Here is an 18907-nt window from a genome sequence, read left to right on the forward strand (position 1 = left end):
AAGGGAAGCGTTGTTAGCCCACTTCCTGGATTTGACAGTTTTCCTTTTAATTTTACACAGTTCTGTTACTCACATGAGACCAGTCACCTAATCATAAAATCCCTTAAATTTATGTAATTTTAAAGAAACATACAGGATAAATTATAGTAATTTGGTTACCCCTCAGAGCAGCACTCAGGACACCACACCAGAAGACGGATGGCCTGTTCTTGCCCAGTGCAGCATGGTAATCATCTGTCTGTGCTTTCCAATACAATGTTTCTTTAGATCAAGAAAGGGGTTGGCTTTGCCACTTAATGCCACTTTCATAGGAAGTATTGGTGAATGGTTAGAGCAGATTGGGGCCTAAAAAGAATTTGATCCAGTAGTGCTAATAACTCTCACCTTTTTAGATTCTTTTTGTTACTTCTCGAATTGAAGTCTCCAGGAGGAGAAGAAGGAGGAGGAGGAGGAGGAGGAGGAGGAGGAGGAGGAGGAGGAGGAGGAGGAGGAGGAAGAGGAGGAGGAGGAGGAGGAAGAGGAGTGGGGGAGAGGAATAGCAGACAGGAGGGTGCCTGTCCCCACCTCCTGCTCCAAAAGCCCTGGCTCTGCCATGGGGGGATTTTCCCTTCAGCATCTTGTTGGAAGGCACTGGCTTTGTGTTCCAAAAGCAGGGCTGCTCCTCTGACAGTGTGGCCTCACCCTGACCCAGCTCTCATTCTTACTTTTGAAATGACTTTAGCTGGAAGCTTAAAAACAATTTTTTTTTTTTCAAAAAATGTTTTACACTGCGTTTAATCCTTTTTTGGCAAGCCCTACTTTAGGACAAAAATGTTGCAGGCTTCTGATCTATTTCTGTTGTGTGCTTTGATTTTTGTAAATATTTTTGGTGGGAAGTCTGTATTGAAGGAGACAGATGCTTGGATAAGCAAAAGGGGTGTGTGTGTGTGTGTGAGAGAGAGAGAGAGAGAGAGAGAGAGAGAGAGAGAGAGAGAGAGAGAGAGAGATGTGTGTGTGTGTGTGTGTGGTGTGTGGTGTGTGGTGTATGTATCTAGAAGAATATGCTGGGACCATTCCATCAGGGGAAAAATATGCTCCTACCTGCAGTTCCTTCTGCCTGGGAAATTTGCTCTGCAGTTGACCTTTGCTCTCTGTGGTAATCGATGCTGGCTGTCTTTAAGAGGACTTGCAGGGAAAGCTTCATGCCTGGGAATGGCATTGCGTCCTCCACCCCTGGAACATTTATCTAAACATAAAAGCCTCCAGGTGGTCAATATTTGATTTTCATACCTTTCTCTTTTTTAAAAAAAACCGTTCTCAGAAGTACTCATTGTTTATTTAGGAAAATCAAATCTGGTTACTTGGTAAACACAGTTATTTCCTCACCTAAATAGCTACAATGATTTAATTGGTGTGTCATTGCGTGTGTGGTTGCATATATGTGATTTAATGGAAATTCCACGTGGTATCACTGGGAACTTATGAAGAAAAATTTCTAGATTTATTGCTTGTAGTTTTAGAGCAGAGTCCTGGCCTCCATCCAAGAGCCTAAGGAGGCTCAAAGTTGGGGGCTCATTAGTGTTTGAATTTATCCTTCCAATTACTTATCATCTAAAATCAGTTAACAAAAGTAAAAATCAGAACCAGTGATAAACTCATTTATCCTTTGAAATTTTCGGGACTGATTGAAATAAAGTTGTGAGGGACTTGGAACCAGGTGGTAGTATAGCATTCTTTGCTATGTACCAGCATCTTAGTTTTAACATTGATTGTATCTCGCCACCGCTGCCATAAGAGTCAGAGTTTGTATAGGATGGAGATTTGGAGTTCCAGTCTATCCCTCATAGTGACATTTAGGCAAATATTTAAAACTATATCTAAAACCTAGCCCAGTTTATATGTCAACCACAAAAACCATGCTCTGTAAATGCAGTTTAGCAGGACTGAGAAAATCAGCCGTTTTCTTCATCTCTGGAGACTCTAGATATTTTCCTCCATATCTAGGATTGAAAAATTTAAAAAACAGAATAGGAGTTAGCTACATTATAGTTTATTTTTAAATTCAATTTCACTGAAACTGAGCTTAGACATGACTTGGCACCTGCGATTGAAAAGCCCCCCCTTTCAGGAACTTATCCCGTGAAACAGCATAAATAGTTGTTGCCTTTGATGACGTTACTCTGTACACTTAGCAGTTCCTGGCACCTTGGACAAAGTCTCCAATTACTGGGTTGAAACAAACGCTTCTTATAAAAGTCTTAACAGCTGCCTTAATCATGAGTCCTACTTAAAACGGACTTTATACCTCCGTGACCTGCACTTCAATTTGATTTTGTTAACAAAGTGAAGTCACAGTTTGATTTAGTTGGCATGGTTGGTGTTAGGAGGGACTGGAGTCTCCAGCAATCAGATGCGGGGCTGGGTGTACTCAGCTTTTATCAAATTTCCAGCCAGCCATCTCCTCCACGTAAAAAGCTGAAATTCTGTTAGAGGATTTTAATGATGGAAGATAGCAGGATTCCAGTGTTTAGCAAGTCATGCTCTCGTTTGGGATCCAGGTAGTAGTTTTCTTAAAACCTGGAGCTATTCCACAAATGTCCTGTAAGGCCTCGAATCTTGAGACTTTGCATTTCAGCCTCCAGCGCATGTGAATGATTGGTCCTTGTGCTCTGTTTAACCCAGTTCTGGGTTGACTGAGTATGGCCACCTTTGCTCAGCCTTTGAGACCTGTGAGAACCAGGCAAACCCTTGTTTCCAGCGGAAAGGCTTTAAAGGAACTAAGATCTGAAGGCCCCTTGGAGGCTGCTGGCTTACTCTGTCAGCTTTGAGACTTCATATTTCTCTCAAGTGAGGCTGATTCCCGCAGCTGGAGAGAAACTGTCATGAATTGCCCAGAATGGCTGGAACAGAAGCTGAGGGGAGGGCTCTGGGAGGAGAGCCTTGTTCACATGCTTGTTAACATTTGAGGGTCTTTGACAAAGGAAGTCTAATGCCCTGCCCAGGTCAGCCGGCATTTGCCCCGCCCCCCCCAGGCCCTGTTGTACACAGGAAGTCAGACGCTAATGATGTTAGTGAGGGGACAAAGGCGCCCAGCCGGGGAAGGGCCTAATTGCTGTGTCCGGCTCCCAGGCGGCCAGCCTCCAGCTGGAGGGGGCTGGGCAGGATGCTCTAAGTGTTAACACCTGGAGCCTGAGATGCTGATTTCCTGGTTTTTTGAGGGTTGGGAGGGGGCATGTGGGCTGACTCCTTCACTCACTGACACAGATTCTCAGGGGCACATTTTAGGGAAGTGGTATCTCAGAGATTAGATGCAAATGGTTCCATCTGGAGGCCAGGTTTTTAGTGTCACCCATGAGAATGAGGGCTGGTGGAGAACCAAGAGGACCGAGACTTGTACCTGCTCATCCAGACTGACTTTTGCTTTACTCCTGAACTGGTTGATTTCTTCCCCCTTCTGCAGCAAATGACTGGGAAAGGCAGGATCTTGCAGAGGCAGACTGATATGGAAAAGGATCACTCTAGGTGGGGAATTATAGTCAGAACTGGTGGGGAGATGCTTCGTTTTCTTAGAGATGAAATATTGAGTCAGCAGAGAGCCCAGGAAGGTAGGCTTCCAGGCAGTTGAGGAGCACTGACAGGATGAAGCATGAAGGAAGCATTGGTAGGATGAGCAGTGAGGGGAGCATTGGAAGGATGAGGAGTGACGGGAGTACTGCCAGGATGGGGAGTGAAGGGAGCACTACCAGCCATCCAGTTGGGACTTCACCATATTTAGGTGCAGGTGGGATTTAGGAAGCACACCTAGAGGGAAGAGTTGGAAGTTTTCATTCCAGGAGTGGACACCCAGGCAATGCCTGATTTCAAGTATGGTCTCTCCGGATTCTTTGTGTATAAATGAGTACTTAGAACCCACTGAAATTGTTAAGGGTTCTGTAGACGATTGGAATGTTACAGGCTTCTCCTTAGGTGCTCTAGAAACCCTTCCACTTAACTACACCAGAGTCTTCAATAACCAGAAGTGTCACTATGCAGGGATCTGATGCAGGCTGCCATCTAGCTAAGAGTCAGTCTTAGGCTGGGTCTTCTGCTGGGCTCAGAGGCAGGCAGTCCGATTGCAGTCTTTTGGATTTTGTAGGTTGGGAATAAGAGCTTGAAGCCTGTCTCCTAAATAAGTGAGGCAGGGTTGGAGAAAGCCATGGAAAAGGAGTATAGTATTAACCACCCATTTTAAGGTTTTTCCGTACAGGACCATCCTGTGGACAGACTTAATCATCTTGACCTACGATGTTTCAGTTAGCACCGAGATCTAAGAGGGAGGCCATTCACCCTTCCAAATCGGAGAAACCTACTTTGGAGGCAGTATGTGTGAGAACCTGTGTAGAGGGAGGAGGCAGAGTTTCCATGGCAACATCACAGTCTCCCATTTCTTGGGCATTTGTGCTGTAGAAGCTGAATTCCAGATGTGACACAGAGCTGGAGACCCCTCCTGCCTTGAGAAACCGAGTTTGAAGTGGGTGCAGCTAGGCACACTGCTCCCTGTGTGGTCCTAAGGCTTTTATTAGTAGTTAGGTTTTGAGCTGAACATTTCCTCTGAGCTTAAGCATAACAATCATGTTTATAGCTCAAAGTTCTCCACCATTGTCTAATCACTGTTTTGCTCTCTTGGAAGAGACTTCCTTGAGCTTCCGAGGTGAAGTCTTTGTTCCCTTCACTGCTAAGTGAGCGCCAGCCAGTAGCTGATTTGCTGGGTGGGTATTTCAGGGGCTGGATGTTTGCTCCTTCTCTGTACCCAGTGTTTACAGAAACTGGTTAATCTCTGTCTGAGAGCTGGCTATGTAAGATAGCCTAGCTGTGGATAACTTGCCTTTTACCTTGAAGATGCCGGCTGTCTGACATGAGGTTCTCATTTCAGTTGGGGTAATGGGGTAAATAAAGCACAGGAAAAGGTCCGACTCTCAGTCCCAGAGGCATGTTTTATAGCCTGCCTTTGACATTTTTCAGAACTAGATGGAAAAATGCAACAATCTGTGTGCTTGTATCAGCCATGGGACACACAGCTGAAATCCTTAGCAAAATTACTGGAGAAAGGGCTTCCAAGGGCTTTGTAAACCAAGGAGGCAGTGGGGTATTGTTCTGGTTTTTATGTATATGGTTCTGTGTGTTTATGCACACGTGAGTACTGGTGCCCACAGATGCCAGAAGAGGGCGTTGGAGCCCTTGGAGCAAACGCTTTTAGCCACTGAAATATCTTTCCATCCCTCTGCTTTATTACTATTGTTGTTTTGTTTTTCTGAGCTCAGATCTTCCTTTGTAGCTCTGACTGGCTTGGAACTCACTATTTGTGTTAGGCTGGCCTTGAATTCGTGGCTGTCCTTCCATTCTATTTTCAAGTACAGAAGAAAGCTGGCTTGTGTGTCTGTTTTTTGTGTCTGTGTAGTATGTGTGCATGCATACGTGTATGTGTTGATATCTCTGGGCTTTAACTACACAAATATGTTCCACATCAAAGCAATAAAAAAATATGAAATGAATAAGGAATGTTAAAACACAAATCCCATAGAGGCTCCCATTACTTAGATTTGAGGATCTGAGAGTCCGCTTGTGTAGGTGTCTTGACACTGGTTATCCTTAATGGATTGGTAGAAGACTGGGTACAGGGCACGGATAGTGAGGTGGAAGCTGGATGGAATCTAGAGACTTGCGTTTGATAAGAAGGACACACGGTAATTGGCATGTGGCTCCATACTAGGGCTCAGCAATAATTGTCCCCTCAGCTTTCCTTTGGGAGCGTGAAATGAGGAACATGTGTGTTCTGATTAGCAGTATGTCAGAAATGAATCATGATTACGGCTTTGGTCTGGCGCACAGACCACGCTTTGGACTAGTGATTTCCTCCCTCCCCAAGCAAATCTCTTTAATTAGCTTAAGATCTCCGGGTCTTTGGGGGCTGATGGAGTAATTGCTAGCGGGAACCCCACGTTTCTCCCTCACAGCTTGTGTGCTCCTTGCTGGCCATCCAAGACCCTACCGCCCCAAACCTGCCTGCTGGCATCTTTTGTTTCTGATCTATGAGGGTGAGAGAGTAGCTCCCAGGAATGTGGAGAGAATGCATCCTGAGCAGATCCAGGCGTGGGCTGGCTTTCTGAGTCATTTTCCTTGTGTTTTGGACTCACCAAATTCTCCTTAGCTTACATCACCTGGGGCAGCTCTGCCTTTCTCTCTCTCTCTCTCTCTCTCTCTCTCTCTCTCTCTCTCTCTCTCTCTCTCTCTCTGTGTGTGTGTGTGTTAAAGGCACTGGAGTGGGATCTGCCTTTGTTTATAAAGCCATTTGAAGCAGTACAGTCACATGACCCACTCTGCACCCCCTCCTCTCTGTTGGTGGTATCCATTTGTGTGTTTCTGGCCTCACCACGTTCTCTGCAATCATTTGCTCTCCTCAACCTGGAAACTCAAAGTGGAGATAATGGCATGGATAGTAAAAAGTAGGAGCTGGCCTTGGTTTTCAGCAGTTACTGGTTTGCCTGATTGTCCCCCCCACTCCCCACCCTGGGCTCCAGCTCACCCAGAACCGAATTACAGAGGTGGCAAGCAGGTCAGGGGAAGGTGGCAGAATATACTGACCAGTACATATATATATATATTCCTTATATAAATATATATTCTGCTGATACTCATGGTAGAAACTCCATTCCCAAAAGATGCACAGGTTGGAGTGCAAAAGAGAGCCGCTCTGGCTCTCGTGCATATGTGCCACACACCCCCACCCCTCAAAAAAAAAAAAAAGCCTCTAAAACAAAAACCCTATCTCATTCCTGGGCTTGGCACACAGCCTTTGATAGATATGTTTTCTGCCTAAATAAATAAATACATGACTAAGCCAAAAAAAAAAAAAATACACAAACCTCACTTGGTGACCATGGCGATGTTTTTTTTTTTTTTTTTTTTTTTTTTTTTTTTGTTTTGTTTTGTTTTGTTTTTTAAATGGGCTACTCACAGAGCTGGTCAACTGCTTTGTAAACTCTTCTCTAGGAAACAGTTCTGGGCTTTTAGCTACACCATTTTGATATTTAATGAGCAGAGAATTAAAGGTACTTGTTTGTTGCCTGTTATTCAAAACCTATAAATGCCAATGCCCATGGCCTCAGGGTGTTACATTCTTAGTTAATTAACCACCCCCACTCTCTGCACTAACGGTAGCTTTTAATTTGTTCCAAAGGGAGCTAGGAAGCCAGGCCCTGTGCCTGAAGCTCTGCTGTGAAGTTGCCTTCAGTTGGTGCACTACAGTAGGAACAGGGAGGAAGCAGCAATGAGAGCCCGTGGAGGGAGGGGGCAGGGGGGTAATTCTAAACTGCTCTAAAGGAATAAAATTCTAGATGCAAAAATTCTGAACCACCGTCTAGCCATAAGTCAAGAAGCAAAGGCTAGAACACAAAATGGTGGCTGCGTGGTAGGATCCCTCCCAAACATCATGCCACTATGGCCAGTTTCCAGAGACTGTCACAGGATTTAAAGCTATCTGAAGACAGTGGTGTCCCAGGGCAGCATTTTGGGTCCATCTCTGATGGCTTAAGTGCCGTTTAGGACAGGTTTAAGGCAAGTCGTGTTCTACGTATGTCACTTCCCTTTCCAAAATAAAGCAGGCCAAATGGTGAGGCCGAAACAGGACGACATTCAGTGTGCTTGCAGGAGAGCTCAGTTGGTAGTCTTGCCCACGTGCACGAAGCCCTCCTGTGTTTGATCCCTAGTGTGGGTAAACTGGGTGTGGTGACATTGGCCTAGAATTCCAGCACTCAGGAGCAAGAGGTGAGAGGATTAGTTCAAAGTCATCTTACACCAAATGGAGTTTGAGGTCTGCCGGGGCTAGGGACCCTGTCAAAAAGAGAGAAAGAAAAGAATCTTGACTAGGCACGATGACCTTTAATCTTAGCAGTGGGCAGATGGATCTCTATGTCAGCCTGGTTCTCCATAGCCAGTTCCAGGCCAGCCAAGAGGACACAAACCAAACAAACCATCAAAAAGACAAGAATGCTTCCATTCAAAGCAGCTAAGGAACTTTGAGAAAGCCGGTAACAATATTCAGTGAACAGACTGCACAGTACAGACCAGGAGAGAAACTCTAAGAGCACTCATACAAAGAACTGAGAAGTGTGTTTTTTTGTTTGTTTGTTTTTTGTTTTTTGTTTTAACCCCTCCCCACCCCTTTTCTTTTTAAAAACACACCTATCCCAGCGTGGAGAAGCAAAGCGGGGAGATGAGAGTTTTTAAGAGCAGCCCCAGCTTTCGTATGCTTCTCATACATTACCTGGCTGCAGCTCAGCCTCAGGAAGTGTTGTAGAGTTGGTTCTGAGTCATGTGTTCTGAGTCACGTGTTTGGTGCTTTGCTGAACACTTGGCGTCAGTCACCTCTTGAGTCCTACTCTAGTCCTTTCAAATGGCTTTGTTCTGGTGCTTATAGCTCAGGGAAGTTCAGCAACCTGCCTGAAGTCACCCAGCACGAGGACTTCAAGCTCCACCCCCTTCATTCCAGGTGACCTCCAGACAAATCCCTCAGAAACCCATCTCTTGGCAGGATTCCAAGGCCCAGCTCTGAGGGATCAGTGTTTCCTGTCTAACTGAAGCCAGGTGACAGGTGACCATGATTAGCTGTGGGTACTAGAGGGGAGACCAGCCTGCCCTGGCACATGCTATGTGTGCATGCTAAACTGAGATTCAGTTCATCTATACTGTGGTTGGAACACTCATGTGTTGGGTCTCAAACCCAGGACAAGTGGCTAACAAAGGTGCCTATTTAATATATCTAAGTGGACCTGATCACTAGCTTCTCCCAGCATCCCTAAATACCTACCTGTTACACGATATGGCTGATATACTCTGCACCCTATCCTGAACTCTCCAGCCTGGGGACTGGGCTGCTTTCTCCACCACTGTCCTTCCCTGTATAATCAAGCCATTTTGGTTACCTGGTTTTTTACCTACCCTTTACTCTCCTGGCCCTTCCCTCTCTCCTCTCCTCACATGGTGTGACTCAAGGACATGTTCACTCTGGACTCTCTCAGATGTCCCTACCTCTGTCTCTGCTCTCCTTCATATCTACAATAAACGTTCTTCTCCACAATACAGTCAAGTCTGAATGTCTGTCCTTCTTTCCTTCCTTCTTTCTTTTTTTTTTCATTCAGCTTTTTATCCAGTTGTTGCTTTGAAAATTACCTTGAACTTCATGGCATAACACAAAATTCCTGTCGTTCTGGAGGTCAGAATTCTACCCAAGCTACTGAAGTTGGCAGTGTTGGCTCTTTCTTGATGCTGCAGGGAAGAATCCATTCCTCGCCTGGCCCAACTGCTAGAGGCTGCCCAGTCTTTGGCTCAGTAGCACCTTCCTCTTCTGTCCTCAAGTATGTGAATCCTTCTCCAGTCAGCCAATCTTCCTCTTCATCCTCTCTCTGCAACCACATCTCTGGTTCTCTGATACCAACTCTTCAGGGTCTTCTAAGAATTCTCACACTGGCCCACCAGGATGACCCAGAACACTGTCCCCCCATTTCAGCACCACTGAACTTAATTGATTCACACAGTCCTTTCCACTGTAATACAGTTTTTACTGTACAGGTTTTAGGGCTTGGATGTGGGCATGTTTAAGAGGTATTCCATTTCTATCTGTCTTAATATAAAGGAAACAACAGTGTTTTGCGAGCTAGCCTGGGCACTGTGTTTCTAAGGTGGTGCTCTTGCGGAGGAGCTAAAACAGTTTTGATGTAAGGTCAATAGCCATGTGGAAGACTTACTGCTCACATGCCTTCCCGAAGGCAAGAGCACTAAAGGACTTAATACCCGTCAAAGGTCTTTGAAGTACAGGCAAGAGCTGGTAGCCAGGGAGGTGCCCTGGTTTTGAGCTTCATTGTCAGACATGGTTAGTTTCTGGGCTTTGGGGCTCCAGTTGTCTGTGGAATTAAAATCTCCACCACATTTGTGTTCACAGAAGTGCCATACTCGCGGAACTGTATTAACTACAATGACTATGAATGTCCAGTGAATAGACAGGCGGACTGTGTCAGGACCATAATGTGTGAAGGACCAGATAAGTCAGGCAGCCTATGGGGAGTAAGACCTGGGGGAGAGGAAGGGGTTCATGGGCACATGAAGAGAAGGGAATTCTGAGAATACAGGAGTGCCTGAATGGAATTGAAATGATTTATTGGGTTGCAGCTGGGGTGGAGATTCGTTGGGGAGTTAGGCAGTTAAGGGCACTTCAAGAATATGGCATAGAGGGAACCAGTGAAGGACTGAGACCATGGGAACAAAGGAAGACAGATGATGGACATGTTTGCACTTCACCTTTATGCCAAAGCCACTTGAAGTCAAGGTCTGCCTTGGATTTGTAGCTAGACACTCAGCCCCGAGGGCGCAGAACTCATCGGAAACATCAGTGGGTGATGGGTAGGTGCCACACACAAGTCTCACTGCCCCCAAGTCAGTTCCCCCAAGCCTCCTTGGACAGCTCCCCACATTTCAGATTCCATGTTTGGATTGATTTAGGTTCTTGTATGCACTGCACAGCACATACACAGCTCATTAGCCTTTACAAATGCCTGCTAAATGCTGTTACAAACATGCTTCAATTGACATGAAGGGGGAGCAAACAAAAGATACGGGGAAAGCCAGCCAAGCTCCACAAGTCATACACTTGGTGACTAGAGCCGCCGGCACCTGCTCTTAAATGGATCGTTTTCCTTGTTGAAAAATACTTCTATGTGGCTCCATGGTCTTCTTCAACCCACTCCCCTCCCAGAAGGAAACTGCTGTGCACACTCTTTTAAAACAAACAAACAAACCCATTCAGATACTTGAGACTCTAGCATCAGGAGAGGGGAGCGGTGTCCCTCGGTTGTCAGCTGTGAACACTGATCTTGGCCTCTACCCTGGGTTTCCTGTCTGGGTGCTCCTCTTCTCATCAGTATTCTCGCCCACTTACCAGCCTTTCCTCTCTCAGGCTCCGTGTACATCTTGTACGTGTTGTCCCTACCCGACATTCATCCTTACTCAGGTTCTGCCTTGGGAGGAACCCTGGGTTTCTCTGCTGCTGGTTCTTTATATTAACCACATGGGCTTTCTTCTCTAAATGGGGAATGCTTGGTGGGCAAGGGATTTGCAATTTGTCTGTATCCAGTTAGTCTCCTGTAAAGGATGAGCAAGCACCAGGCAACTTCATGTGGGCTCATTGCATACTACCATACCTAAAATAATGTCTGGCTCATTGTGGAACGTGAGTTTGTTTATATCCTGAGGCTCTGTGAGGGGGAGGAATGGTGTGGTTGGCAGTTTTGAACATTCCTAGAGGGCTGTGGGAATTGGATTGTCTTCTTCCTGGTTGTTATTTGGGTCTCTGCCTCCTGGAAGTCAGGCAGCTTCTGTTTGTACAGACCGGCTTCCTAAGGAGTGATGGATGTTCTTAATATTTCACTGTCCCAAGTTTCATATCCTGAGATGAGCTCTGGAGTCTGCAAAGAAGAAAGGGTGGGGAAAGGAAGCCGGAGCAAGGGAACCCCGGGGCTGCTGGGGCCATCTAGCTGATTTAGGTTTGGTATTCCTGCTTTCTTATTCCTCCCTTGGTGTGTCTGTGTGTCTCTGGGCTTGTCTGGATCTTTCTGCATAGCTGTGATTTTCCAAGGCCTGTGTATATCTGAACTCAGGGATATGGTTTCTGTGGGTGTGCCTGGCTTCAGGATAAGCAGCGTGAACCTGGCTGTAGCATATGGAAGTGATGGGGTTGTAGCCTGAAATCCTGCACCCATCAGAAGTGTTCTCCACATCGTGCCTCAGTGTAACAATTGCCCATTAAACACCAGGCTGCCAGCATATGGTTTTCCCCGACATCATCTTGTTAAGTGGAAACTTTAGCTGTGTGGTTAAAATATTTCCCATCACTTAGAACTTTAGAATTAACATATTTTGGGGAATTCCCCCAGTTAATACCGAATGGCACTTTTGCAGATTATTAGAGAGATTTAAGCAGAGTCAGTAGACCTGGCTTGGCTGACTCAGGGCAGCCCTTTCTCTTGAGGATCAGTTTTGGGGTTAGCAAGAGGTGGGGTCATTGTGAGGATCTGGTGCTCCCTCTGTGGCTACTGTAATTAGAATGGGAAGTCTGTTGGAGTTGTTACCCTACTATTAAGGCTACAGATGGCTAATGACCACATCACTGAGAGTTAGAAGTTGGACCTTTGAAAGTCTTTTTTCTTTTATGACCTACTCTGTATTTCCAACGTAGGTATGGAGGCAAGGCAGTGAAGAATTTTCTCATTAAAAGTAATGGCTTATTCTCACATTCATTCCTCATCTTGGAATGAGAACTGGTTTCTGTAGACTTGAGGAATTGCCTATCTGTCCTGCCTTGCTAGAGCTTTCGGATGAGGCTGTCTGGTGGGCGAGTTTAATGACCAATCAGAGGATCCAACTGGAAGGACTCCATCTGGCTGTCTGGGTCTCTATCCGAATTGTATGGCTAATGAATTATTTAACTCCTAAACAGATCAGTCTGTTCCTGTTGTCTTAGGATAAAGAGTGTCCAGGATCCCTAGTAGGTTGGATTCCCTTGGACTGGAGGGTATTTGGAGTGGGTGGGTGGGTGGGGCCATGGAACAGTGCATAGAGTAGGAGCTGACCTATAGTACTGACCTGACCCTGGGCCTCTATAATGCTTTGTGTGTTTAGAGTCTGTGGGGAATCTATGCTGGGAAAGCAAGTTGGCTTTACTCTGTGTCATGTTCTCTTGTTTTCCCACAGGGAGTGGGGCCGGCCAGCAGAAACAGCGGGCTGCACAACATCACCTTCAGATATGACAGTAAGTAACCAATGTGACCACAGAGAAAGAGGCCCTTTCCAAAATCCAAAGCTCACACGCTTCTACCTAGTCGAGGACACTGCAGATCCTGGGGTTGAGGACTTTTCTGAACCTGTTCTGGTTTGTCAACAGTTAAAGCATCGTAGTCTCCATTAAGCCACCAAAGTGTTTGAGAGCTTGAACAGCTAAGTGTCTTCAACCCAGGATACAGCCTTGTCTTTAAGAGCAAACAGGGATGTCAGTAGGTCTCACTAGAGGACAAGGATAGGCTTGAAGGCAAAGGTGGAGAGAGACTATGGCAAACTGGGCAGTCTGTCTGATCTGAAGTGGGCACTGACTCCTAATTCCAGCCCATTATGGTCTTGTGGAATTCCCACTGGAAGTGGCCAGATGTGGTTTCTAGGAATAACCAGAAGTTCTAGGATTAACTACCCCACTCCATAAAATACTTTTCAATGTTGGCCTTTAAGATTTTTTTCCCCCTCAAACAGAGTGTGCCAAGCAGATCTGTGTTTCAGGGTGGCTCAGGGGTCTCTAGTTGTTCATCTGTGACATAGGCCTCAGTACCAAGTTCAGTTTCCTGTCTGTCCATGTGAAGGGTAACAAGTGACTTACCTTTTCCGTAGCATCACTTGGAGGCTGAAACGGGCTAGTGCTGCTATTGTCTCCCTGTGTGGCAGGCCTCCTTTGCATGCTCAGTAAACACTGTTCGATAGTGTTACAAGTTGGTCGAGTGTGCATGAATACAGGCCGCAACATTTTTTGCTGAACTTTCTTGACTGGATTGTTTTCTAAGGACAAGGTGACTTTCCTTCTGAGTAAACATTTGCAGTCTGTTCTGTAGATTGTTGGCCCTTGGCTGCTCATTCATCTCTTAGAGAAGATCAGTGGAGTAATCATCTGTGCTCTGACCAAGCTCGGGTTGTTGAGGTCATGCACACAGTGTGACAGTTGTAAGATTGGAATACCTGTTTCAAATTCACATCCACAGATGCTAGCTTGAGTATTTTTAAGTTACCCAGAAAGACTTAAAAACGACCAGCAGGCACTTCATGTCCGTGGTGTGTATATGTTTTAGGTAAATGCCGTGATGGTAATGAAAGATTTGCAAGCCTATGATACTCGATCCTGCTAAGTAAAGCCATCTGTAGAGGATCTCTCTTTGACTTAGTGATTACTAATCTCTGCTCTCGGCCCTGGCAGACCTTGAGTGAGAGCCCAGAGCTCATCTGCAAACAAACATTTGTGTCTGTAATTTAATATGGATTTTTATGGAGGAGGGGGAAGCTATGTAGAACTTAAACATATCTTATGATTGTCTTTTTTTGTTTTTGCTTTTTGTGTGTGCTTTTGAGACAGTTTCATGTAGCCCAAGCTGGTCTTGAACTCTTGATCTTTTCTGCTTCAGTCTCCTGAGTTCTGGTTTTATAAAGGTGTGCTACAGTGTCCTTATTTGTTGGATTACATTTTTCTCCGTGTGCTGCTTGTCTCTTAGTCATTACTTTCTTCTTAATTCTTCATCATTTAATTAGAATTTAATTCAAGTTTCACTTTGGCTTCTGAAATATTTGAAGTTCAGTTATTTTATTTTATTTTATTTTATTTTTTTGGCAAAATATCATTTAGGCAGCAAGTTTTTTTTTTTTTTAACTATAATTCAAAAGTTTAGATCAGTTAATAGTTGATATAGGTCCTGTTTTAAATATTGTATTCAGTGTTTTATAGTTAAAAAAGAAAGACACTTATCTCTTCTGTAAAGAATTTATAGATTGATTTGTCAACTGATTACTAAGTTCTGTTTAAAATGGTTAAGAACCAAGCCAGGCGTGATGGTGTATGCCTTTATTCCAGTACTCCAGAAGCAGTGGAACTCTGAGTTCAAGGCCAGTCTGGTCTACAGATCAAGTTTCAGGACAGCCAGGGCTACAGAATGAGACCCTGTCTCTGGAGGAAAAAAAAGAAAAACCAACTTCAGCAGAAAGTCACTATTGAGCGCTAACAATGACTAGATACTTCTAATAGCAATGTGACTGTACAAATAGACAGGGTTACTGGTGTTGTTGTATGCACACACATGCATTGTATGTACATACACATGCATGATCATCTTATGTCATAAGACATTTATTCATTAAGCATAATATGTACTATTATGTAAAACAGTAGTCATGGTTTTATCATCATCTGTTCTAATATAAGAATTTGTTGGGTCTGGGTTGTAGAAAGAAAAAAAGTTAAAAAACCAGTTACTGAATCTCCACCACAACTACCAAAACATAAAGATCTTATTTTCTACTCTTTGTCCTTTGATGTAGTAAAGAAAGAAAATGTTTTGCCTTTAAGTCATAGCTGGATTTCACACATCCCCCGGCCTCTTGACCCTGTGAGCCACATCCCTTTTTTAGGCTCTGAGGGGGGTGTTATGCCTAAGTAAGTTTTAATACATTTTCTTAATTCTTAGACTTTCTGCTTACATTCCTGTGTTTATAAAAATCCTGTTGCCAGTTTTGGCGTTAAGGAAAGGGTAAAATCTGGCAGCTGGCTCTTGTTCTTTGGCTTTTCAGATCTTAGTCAGCGGGCTTCTTTTATATTACAGACCTCAATAAATGGACATACTGGAACTTGAAAGATATGATAAGATCTTATCTTTCTCTATACTGGGAAAAAAATAAGCTGGTCTTAGTTAAGATTTTTGCACTGAACACTTTGAACTCAGAGCTTAAGCCAATAGCAGCTAGAGTCTGAGGTATCTGCCCCACCTCCACTCTCTCAAGCTCCCCCAAGGCTGCTTGTCATCATTCTGCCCCTGGACAAGTCAGCCACCTAGCTGATTTCTCTGGGCCATAGTTTTCTAATATGTACAGTGTGGGTATTGGACTAGTTGTTGACACACCCTCCCCCTACTCTCTTCTATAGGTCTCTCTGTGCTCAACACGTATTTTAAGAGTGTTCTTTTTTTTTTTTTTCATTTTCATGTGTATATACCTATATGCACATGTGCATATGTATAGACACACATGTGGAAATGTATGTGCATGTGTGTGCATATGGTTGGGTGTGCACATGGAGTTTGGAAGTTGATGTCCGAATGATCCGAGATCACCCTTCCACCTTATTCATGGAAACAAGTGTTAATCCTGAGATTCACCAGAGAAAAGCCAAATCCAGCATTTTAGGCCAAAGTTAAAGCAAGCTTAATACTGACCAAGAGATGGATTTTGGTTAGGACTATTTCATGAAATTTCCTAGCTGAAAATGGCCCCTTGTTACAGGGGTTTATAAAGACAAACCTGCAGGCCACTGTACTTTCCCATGAGGAAACAACTATAACTCCCAGCTTTCTAGGAAGGCAGGTGGTGCTTAAGAGGTTAATTTTGGGCATTATACAAAATATATCTCTCTCTCTCTCTCTCTCTCTCTCTCTCTCTCTCTCTCTCTCTCTCTAAAGGAAAACACTCTACAGTCCGCTCTTTTGTACACTAGGCCATGAATTCTATGGAATGGGCTCCAGCAGCTCAGGCTCTTTCCCGTTAGTTGTCACAAAGTATGCTTCTCTGGGTGGCGCAGGCTGGTGCTTCAGCTGAACCCAGGCACCCTTCTCTTTGGCTTCCTTTTTCTTCTCATCGTTCTCCACACACATCAGGAAGCTGTGTCTGCTCTTGGAGTGCACGATGTACTCAGTCCGCACACTGATGCTCTTGGCCAGAATCTTGCCCGTAACTTGCTTGTTTACAGTGATGCCCATGGCCTGCTGGGTGACATTGTAGACTCTTCCAGTTTTGCCATGGTAACACTTATGGGGCGTTCCTTTCTGAAAAGCGCCCATTCCCTTGATGTCTACAATATCATCCTTCTTGTAGATTCACCTGTATGTGGCCAAAGGAACAACTCTATGTTTGCTAAAAGGCCTAGAGAACTATACCGAGTGCCTCTCCTCTTTCCCTTTGTTCGTCATTTTGGGGAGTTAACTGGAAGATGGCTGCCACGACAGATACACAAGATCTCTTAACCAAACCCACCTCTTGCTGCTATGGTTAGTCTCAGTAGCCTACTTGGTCTGGGGGATCCCCTGTCTGTACCTCCCAAGGCTGGAACTGCAGGACACCAACTGTGCCCACAAAGCTGTAATATAGGTTCTGGGGATCTGAATCTCCAGTCCAAATACTAGGAACGCCAGCAATTTATCCACTAAGCCACCTCCCTAGTCCAAGACTCATGTTTTAGTTAGTACAGGTAGAATTTAATTGGTGTGTTGTTTTTGTTTTTCGAGACACAGTTGCACTGTGTAACCCTGGCTGTCCTGGAACTCACTCTGTAGACCAGCCTAGTCTCAAACTCACAGAGATCTATCTGCCTGCCTCTGCCTCCTGAGTGCTAGGATTAAAGGCATGCGCCACTACTGCCTGGCAGACTTTAGTAGTATTACTAACATCCTTTTAAGTAATACTGAAATAAAAATGCAACTGGTTTTGAAGCACTTGAAGTTTAAGGAGAACCTTGCCTCATGTGGTCAGGCGAGAAAGCAGGTCAGGCAATGGAGAGGCTGGAGTTTTAAAAGTTGGGTGTGCAGGTAGTATATGAATGTATTTTAGTAAAAAAAAAAAAAAAGAAGAAGAAGAAGAAGAAGACTATCACACTGAAAGGCTTGGAAGGTCCCCCTCCCTCCTCCTTTGGAGTCTTCACCGAGTTGCCTGTGTTTGGTGAGAGTATGGGTGAGCTTTGCATGGTTCATAGATTGTTTTCCGTTGCCTCCTGAAGTGTTTTTAGTTATAAAAGTGGGAAATGAGCAATGCAGCTTACAAGGGAAAATACAGCAGATTCACTAAGCTTCTTAGAAAGGCTGAGTCTTTCACGACAGGGGAATGCCCCTTAGATTTGGACTTTGATGACATGAAGCCCTTTGCAGTAGATATTATAGAAGAGACAATATGAGTGGAATCATGAGAAAGAAATCGAGCCAAGCAGTGTGAACAGTGTGGGTTGATATTTGCTGTGGAAGCCATGGAACAGTTCTCTCAGCAAGGGCATCTGCCTTAGTGTGGTAATTCTCCGAAGTTCCAGCCTGGTTCTGGCTCAGAGCTTCTGACAGCCTTCGAATGTGCATTCAGCAATCCTGGGTGATACGGCTGCTTACATGTAAGGTGGTGGCTCTGTTGGCACCCTTGGACAAAAAAATAAATAAATAAATAAATAAACCAAAGAAAAAAATTTTCCCCTTTTTGAGCCTTTAAGTTGGGGCTTTGGAGATTCAATGGGGATTGTGGGTATCTCTGAGACTTTGAGAATGTTAGCTGGCGTCCTCATTCCTTAGGGTTCAACATGGTGCCTTGTGTTACAGGCAGTGAGTCATTTAACAGTTTGCCTGTGAAATTACTCCCCTGTGGATTCACACCCGCATGTTAGTTCCTTTTCCCTGGTGACCTTGCCCCCTCTGTCTCTTCTAAAAACAAACACACTCCAAAGTATTTAACAGGGTTGTCTTTTACATTACTCCTTAAATGCTGGAAACTGATTTAAGTTCTTACCGATTTCCCGAAAACAGCATTAGAGTAAGGAGAGAAACAAAAGGCCAACAGTGTAGCCAACCAACCTAGCAATGTCCAGGAATTTAATTCAGGAGAGGGGGTGGTGTTGCCGCAGTTATAGCCTTCTGTAACATATTAGTTTCTCCAGCCATAATCAGCTTTAGTGTCTTATGTGAGCTTTTGGCGAAATTCATAATAGGAGTGGATTTGGCACCTCTAGACGTACTCTGCATAGTCTAGTAAGATGAAGTTGAAAATAAAGGCTAAAGACTTAACTTTTCATTTTTTTTCCAACTCTAGATTGTACCACCTACTTGAGTCCTGTTGGGAAGCATGTGATCGCTGATGCCCAGAACATCACCATCAGCCAGTATGCTTGCCATGACCAAGTGGCAGTCACTATTCTTTGGTCCCCAGGGGCCCTTGGTAAGTGTTAGCACTCAAATCCTCTGTGAAGAGTGGACAGTGCCAGTATCAGTGGCTCTGTGTGGTGGCCTCCAGGCATGCAGGTATTGACGGTGAAGCTGAGAGTGCTGTGGACACTGGCCTGCTTTGTGCTTGTATC

The 18907-nt window shown here is 44.7% G+C and overlaps 1 protein-coding gene across 2 annotated transcripts in view; it reads left to right on the forward strand.

Moving 5' to 3' along the window:
* Il17rd (interleukin 17 receptor D) overlaps positions 1-18907 on the forward strand; it is a 65238-nt gene that overhangs the window by 22577 nt on the left and 23754 nt on the right. For both annotated transcript variants that reach the window (XM_034499147.2, XM_076931297.1), the window contains exons 2-3: positions 12760-12817; positions 18643-18768. In XM_034499147.2, coding sequence (XP_034355038.1) covers positions 12760-12817; positions 18643-18768 — 184 coding nt within the window. The remainder of the gene's footprint in view (positions 1-12759; positions 12818-18642; positions 18769-18907) is intronic.

The sequence above is a fragment of the Arvicanthis niloticus genome, chromosome 3 (genome assembly GCF_011762505.2).
Source record: "Arvicanthis niloticus isolate mArvNil1 chromosome 3, mArvNil1.pat.X, whole genome shotgun sequence".
In the NCBI taxonomy this organism is placed as follows: domain Eukaryota; kingdom Metazoa; phylum Chordata; class Mammalia; order Rodentia; family Muridae; genus Arvicanthis; species Arvicanthis niloticus.